Source organism: Sardina pilchardus, chromosome 3 (genome assembly GCF_963854185.1).
Source record: "Sardina pilchardus chromosome 3, fSarPil1.1, whole genome shotgun sequence".
Lineage (NCBI taxonomy): Eukaryota > Metazoa > Chordata > Actinopteri > Clupeiformes > Clupeidae > Sardina > Sardina pilchardus.
The window spans coordinates 31,341,981-31,349,480 of NC_084996.1; the positions used below are offsets into that span (position 1 = coordinate 31,341,981).

General features: G+C 45.9%; 1 protein-coding gene across 1 annotated transcript in view; it reads right to left on the minus strand.

The window, feature by feature from the left end:
* Positions 1–2,423: 2,423 nt before the first annotated feature.
* col5a3a (collagen, type V, alpha 3a) overlaps positions 2,424–7,500 on the minus strand; it is an 84,035-nt gene continuing 78,958 nt past the window's right edge. The window contains exons 63-67 of the mRNA XM_062532851.1: positions 6,613–6,955; positions 5,652–5,764; positions 5,360–5,428; positions 4,200–4,433; positions 2,424–3,738 (exon numbers count right to left, since the gene is read on the minus strand). Coding sequence (XP_062388835.1) covers positions 3,592–3,738; positions 4,200–4,433; positions 5,360–5,428; positions 5,652–5,764; positions 6,613–6,955 — 906 coding nt within the window. The 3' untranslated portion in view covers positions 2,424–3,591. The remainder of the gene's footprint in view (positions 3,739–4,199; positions 4,434–5,359; positions 5,429–5,651; positions 5,765–6,612; positions 6,956–7,500) is intronic.

The window sequence follows — 7,500 nt, forward strand, 5'->3', positions numbered from 1 at the left end:
CCCCCCCCCCCCCCCCCCCACACACACACACCCACGCACACACACACACACATGCACACACACACCCACACACACACAGCTGTAGCTCCCAATGACCTCTTTCAAGTACAGACGTAAGATGTGTGTATGGGGTGATTATTACCTCCGCCAAGGAGGTTGTGTTTTCATCAGAGTTTGTTTGTTTGTACTGTATGTTTGTTTGTTTGTTTGTCTGTCTGTTTGTTAGCAAGATCACTCAAAAAGCTATGGATGGATTTCGATGACATTTTCAGGGAAGGTCTGAAATGACCCAAGGAAGGACCCAATCAAGTTTTGGGAGTGACCCGGATCACCGTCTGGATCCAGGAGGCGTTTATGTTTTTGCTTGGCGGAGGTCTGCGCTCTCTAGTTGCTTCTCTAGTTCTTTTTCTTTTTCCTTCCAATCAATGCCTTGTTTTTAGTGTATGTTGTATTTAGGGTGTGGGTGGGTATTAGACTTTGTTTGTTTTATGTGGGTGGGGGTGGGGGGGGGGGGGGGTGCTTATTTGTACTCAGTTTGATATTACATTATGTACAGTATGTTTCGCAGTGTGTGACTTTGACCATTCAATTCTTAATAAACATTTGATCATAAAAAAGGCACAAAAAAGTGTGGACGTATGATACGGTAAAAGTTTCATTTGAGCAGTGTTATGGGAGGAGAAGGAAGGAGGGGGAAAAGTGTAAGGTGTAACCTTGAGAGGAGAGTCCCATAAGAGGGGGAGCCCTTATCTCTCCCTCCCTGCGCAGTTTATCTGCACCGATGCAGCACAGCACAGCACAGCACCCGGCCCACTTAAGGAGAGGAGCAGGACAAATGGACCAAACGGAGTCAAAGATGAGTGTGTGTGCTGAGAGTCAGTGTGTGTGTGTGTGTGTGCGTGTGTGTGTGTGTGTGTGTGTGTGTTTGTGAGTGTGTGTGTGTGTGTGTGTGTGTGTGTGTTTGTGTGTGAGTGTGTGTGTGTGTGTGTATGTGCATAATAATGAGCCAACGATCGTTAGCCTATTCCGCTTCCATTTGAGTGTGAATATATCAGAATAGTTCTGTTCCATGACTTGTCCTTCTAACGCCTAACACACACACACACACACACACACTTTCTCTTTTTTCTCTTTCTCACTTTGTCTCTTTTCCCCTTTGTCTCTCTCTTGAGAAATGAAAAACAAGTTAATTGAAATGAATGAATTAGAAAGCGAATCAGTGTTGATTACATTTGCTCTCTGTGTGTGACTCAGTGTGTGTGCCTGCGTCTGTGTGTGTGTGTGTCTGTGTGTGTGTGCGTGTGGGTGTGCGTGTGGGCAAGTGCGTGTGTGTGTGTGAGTGTGTGTGGGCACGCGTGGGTGTGTGTGTGTGTATAGGATGTGGGTAAGTGAGCTGCTGATTACTCTCTGAGTGAAAGGAGGCATTGGGACGAAGTTGATAACTAAGCGGAAGGCTCCAATCTAGAGCTCACCAGCGGCTTCGTCACAGGTAAGTGGAGAAAGTCAATAAACCCACGAGAGGTTCGAGGTAAAACAACACATTTGGAACGGAGGGGGGAGAAAAATCCATTCTTTTTCTAAAGTCACACATCAGGTTCACAAATGCATTTGATTTTCAATCAGGCATCAGATTATTATTATTAGGTTTCATACTTCAGAATAACTGTACAATATCTACCACAGGGGGACTGTACATGGGAAGGTGCAGGGCCAGGGGTGGAGGGCCGAGGTAAACAAGAGCCAGCGCTGTACACTTTTCAGATTACCAGGACTAATTGAGATCACCTCCACAGTGCAATGAGTAGAGTGCACATATTTACAGGAAGGAAACAAGGTAAGTCAACAAGAGTACATGTCTGGGTAGGACATGGAGGAGCACCACGTTACCTTGGAGCTCAAGTGCACTGTGCTCTCTGTCTATGTTCCCTGAATGTTCATTTGCGTGTGTGTGTGTGTGTGTGTGTGTGTGTGTGTGTGTGTTTGTGTGTTTGTGTGTTTGTGTGTTTGTGTGTTTGTGTGTTTGTGTGTTTGTGTGTTTGTATGTGTGCGTGTTTGTGTGTATGTTTGTGCTTTTGTGTACATGTTAGGCCAACACTAAAATGAGCCTTGTTTTCAGCCAGCAGTCACTGGAACTGTCTACCCTCCCCGCACCCCCTCACCCTGCCCCCAAGGCATGGTAATAAACAACAACAAAAAAAACAACAACACAAACTAAAAAACAAAAATGACAAGAAAACAAAAACACGGGCATTAGCACCACAGCAGAGCAACCGCAAAACAATACACACAAGAAAAGTGACAATGTACAAACAGAAGAGGAAGGCATTCAACGAAAACACAAAAATCAAACAAACAAACCAAAATAAATGGCTTTAAAAAAAAAGGCAAGGGAGATGGGGGAGATGACACTTTTTGTATTTCTGTGTGTGTGTGTGTGTGTGTGTGTGTGTGTGTTTGTGTGTGTGTTTGTGTGTGTGTGTGTGTGTGTGTGTGTATTTGTATTCTATGTGTGTATTCTATCCTACTCCCGCTAACAAACACTCTTTTTCCTGGCAGTCAGATGAAATTAGGTCAGTCTTGATGGGAAGGCACTGAAGTATAATACTCTCGACGACAAACAACTCATTTTCCTCACGGATGCCGAAATCCTGACCTTTACTTGCGCACGTGGCGAAATATTAGCATACCCCGCCAATGCACACACGCATTCGCTGCAGAAATGAGCACCACTGAATTGATGACTATTCTGAAAGGTTTGTAAACAACACCTGTCTGATAAGGAGAGGAAATGTGCGTTTGTATTCATAGGGTACTTTCTCCATGTCACGTCAACCGCACCCTGTAAACAAACTTAGCCTTCCGAGACAGTTCTCATCCGTGCATATTTAGGATGGCATTTGCCATTGTTTGCACACGGATATAGGCACAGTGCACAGCAAGCAATGCAGAATGTTCCGGACACAAACTGCTTCCTACTACTGATGGCACTCAGTTACTGTTGGCACTCGGTTTCTTACTCTAGTCAAGGCTATACAAGGGAATAGCAATATTTACTTATTCAATTACTTACAATTTCAGAGCTAGTCACTGGAGTGGCATATTAATTCAAATCGTGTAACGAACCGTGATACAATAGTACCATAAACAGCCAACTGGACCAAACAGGAATGCGGCGTGGTCACTTAGTGGTATGTGACTGTCTCTGACTGACAGAAATTATGTGCCTTTCTCAGTGCGTTGGCAAAGTTCAGGTGTTCTAGACCAATAAAAGCATTGATTCTCACACAAAAACTCCATAGTGGTGAATGAACGTAGATAAAAAAAAGAACACAAATTAAATATGACTAATTGGAAGACTTCCCTTTGGTAAATGTGCTGGGTAGCTCCCACTGTAAGTCCATTGGAAAGTCACTGTTCTTGATGTCACGGAACAGCAGATTGGCTTGGCCCATTGGTTGCACAAAAGTCATTAGAAAATGTACCGACCAAAACTCACCACATAAACTTAAAGTATAATAAATATTGCTTGTGTGGCATTGGTCATTGGTCATAAAAAAGTCTTTGAATTGGCGGATCCATTCGCGGAGTTCATCATCCATTGTAACAGACACGTCCAACCTGGAATCCGAACTTCTGATTGGTTCCCCCAAAGTCTGAGGCAGCCACGTCAATGATGGGGAGGAGGTCGGCCCTTGGCGAGTCAATGTCTAGGACTGTCGTCTCTTGGCCCTGACGAGACTGTAGTGGTAAAAAGAAAAGAATGGTGGTGCCGGGGATTAATTAAATGTTATGTTTTAATATCTTTAACTGGTGATGGAATATCCACAGTCCTGTTGAGTTTTGTACACTCTGACATACTGAAGCATGATGACCATTGTTGCGTGTAATGCGTTACAGTAATGTAATTACATAAAAGTTTAACTACTTTCATAGACGGTAAAACTTTTAAAAGTAACTTCCCCGACACTGATGATGACCTACAGCACATTCATACTGCATACATACGATGTAAGAATTGGACACAAGCACAAATGTCCTCATACACAGTGAACAGCTGTGTGTTACACTGTAGTTAACGGTGTAACAACAATGTAACAAGACTACTGCAACCACATCACATTTTTTTGACGCATTATTAGTTTTTCGCTGAATGAAAACACGACGCGATCTGACACCAGGCTGGGCTGTGGCGACGTTACCTTGCAGCCGTCGTGCAGCGCTTTGATGAAGGGAGAGATGATCTGCGTCATCTCCTCGTCGTTGCTCCCGAGGAAACGCAGCGCCCGCCTGTGGTTGCGCGAGGACATGTCGAACCAGCCCGCCGAGTTCTGGCACGTGTAGGTGAACGTCTGCTGGGCCGTGGCGCTGAGCAGCTTCAGGAAGGTCAGCTGCACCACCGGGACCGCGTTCCCCTCCGTGTCGATGTACGAGAGCTGGACCAGAGAAGGTTAATGCATACAGTTAGGAGGAGCGGCACGGGAGGACGCACGCTGGCATTTAAGGGCCATGTGTGGCGTGGGTGTGTTGAGACACATGCTTGGAAACAGGGACAGGGATGCATATACTGTGTATGAAGACATATAGCCATACGCGTATAATACACAATTATGCAAATCAACACATACGTATCCACTGCATATTGTTTGTTCATAAACACACAGAGATGCATTCTCTCTCTCTCTCTCTCTCTCACACACACACACACACACACACACACACACACACACACACACACACACACACAAGTACACATATGCACACACACGGTCTCTGGACAAAATGTTCTGCGAGGCGACAGATGAGATTGACAGCTGCCAAGGTGACTGAATGTGACAAGGTCAGTGAGGTCACACACAGCGTGGCCTGATCATTTGCATGTACCCTGCTCAAGGGCTCTCTAAAGCCTCTCCTGAATGACAACTCAAGGAGATGGGCTGGACTGCGAGGCATTAGAATCTACCCTGCAGTGTGTCACGTGGAGCAGTAGATTAATTACTCATTACTCTTCCAGATCAGCACTGGAACACTGCATCGCCGTCTCTTTATCATAATAACCCAATTAATTATATATTATATCGTATTTTTGTTTTTCATCATTTCTGTTTCTGTTGTGCTGTTTATGCATACATTAGCAAGATTAATGTTTTGACATGAAATAAATAATTTATCTATGATTGGCTTTGTCTTTCCTCAGGGGGTGACCATACTGTTAATGGTGCTATGCAAAATAGACAATATAATTGAAAGGAATTGAACAGAGCTTACTAGACAAGAATAAAATAGAAATAGTGTTTGTGTGTGGTGAATTGTAACTGAAGTGAATTCCATCAGGGCGTGCAGTATGGCGGTTGTTATATACCTGTTTGCCTCTCTTGAACTTGCTGAACCAGGTCCCAGGCTTCTCCCTGTTCCAGGCTGCCAGCCTGACCTGTTGAATGGAGAAGCGCAGAGCGATCAGCAACACTAGCATCTCTCTCTCTCTCTCCCTCACTCTCTCTCTCTCCCTCTCTCCCTCCCTCTCTCTCTCTCTCTCTCTCTCTCTCTCTCTCTCTCACACACACACGAACACACACACACACACACACTGCGGCCACTGGGTCAACCTTTCACTCTCAGGCATGCAGCCTCGGGCCACTCAAGACGGGACTGACCGTTTCGATCCTCTTGTCGGGGAACAGACAGGTCTGGCCGTCCGCGGTGAAGTTGCAGTAGACCTTGATGGAGTCTTTGTGACATCCCTGGTTTGGATCGATCCAGTAATCCCCTGGAGGAAAAAGGAGAAAAAACAAAGACGGGGGGGTTGAGTCCAATCAGAGGCACTTACTTACGACCACTACTACCACTCCACACACTCTGTCCAACCCCCCCCCCCCACCCCCGGCAAGATCAAGTGATGAAACCAACTCAAATCTTATGTGAGATGGCGACGCTGTATGGATGTCTTACATTAACAAGCAGAAGGATCACATCCTGTCAGGAGTCTCGCGAATCATCCGTGTGATGCAACATCAAGAAATGGAGGGGATGTGTGAAAGTGGTGCATCGCCGCGAAACGTTACATTCATTTCAAGCGTATTTCAACCACAAAAAGTACCGCACGGGCACCCGGATGACAGCGGGAAAGATATTTAAGAGAAGCTTTTGTGTAAGATCATAGCCCAGGATTAGGGTGACTAGCTCAGGCTTGGTTTGAGTTATTTGATGGTCCGTCAGTGTGCTTATCATTCATCAAAGGTGATGACAAATTTGTGTTCCTATATCTTAATGGAAGGTAGTAACAACACCAAGGCCATATATCTAATAACCACTAAGCACATGTAAATTGATCTGTATTGTAAGTGAGTAGGCTAAATGTAGTCAGAATGAGAATGTCTCAACATGATCATTTAGGTTGCATACTCTGTTTAGTGAGTAGGCTAAATGTAAAATGGATCTGTATTGTATGTGAATAGGCTAAATGTGAAATAGATCTGTATTGCATATGAATAGGCTAAATGTAAAATGGATCTGTACTGAATATGAGTAGGGTAAATGTAAAATGAAAGCGGTGAAAGTGATCATTCCGCTTGCGCACTCTGTTCAGTGAGTGGTAGAGTAGCTCGGTCGCCTCACCGTCTTTGTAGTCTCGGTGGAGCATCATGAGCTCCTTGCAGGTGCGCGCGGGGCTCTCGTAGGTGCCCAGCGGCCGCCTCATCAGCTCCAGCTCCGTCTTCATGGAGTTGAGCGAGGCGAACACCTCCTCCATGCCCTCGGGCTCGCGCGCGGCCTGGTCCGACTGCAGGAAGTCCTCCATGTTCAGCACGTCCAGCTCTGACTCCGACTCCCCGGCTTCCTGGTCGGACTCCGGCTCCGGCTCGTCCCGCCTGCCTCCGCCTCGGCCGCGCTCGGAATGCCGGCGACGCTTCTTCCTGCCCTCCCGCATGGGCAGAGGCTGGATGATGGTGGCAGGGGGGCCCTGGGAGAGAAAACGGAGGAGATGGATGAGTGATGGACACCCCAAAAGACCTCACTACCACTAAACTACAGGCATCATTTACAGTGTGTGTATGAGAGGACGCTGAAAGGAGAAGAGGAGCTACTGTACAGTGCTATGCTCTGAGGCCACAATCCTAATCTTGCCTCCAGAGTGCAGCACTGTGGCTGCCTGGCGGCTCTAGCTGTGGGCTGCAGCAACTCGAGTTGGGTCACACTGCTGTTTTTCTTCAGGGCTTTTTTTCATACCGACAATACTCAGTGACCATGGGAAACAGAGATCTATGTGGAAAATGGCTGGAATTCTCATTTAAGAACTAACTTATGGCCTCGCTCATGCAGTGTCTACATGCAAGACTTCACCTGTGGGAAAAAGAGATGGTGTTCTGACCAGACCCAAAGGGCAAAACTTACATTTATTTCATAAATGTAAAAACCATTTCAATTCAGTGAATACATAAATTAAGTGATCTAGTGGATGAATTAGTCGAAAGTGCATAGGCACTGCTTTGCTTTCTATAGTACAAT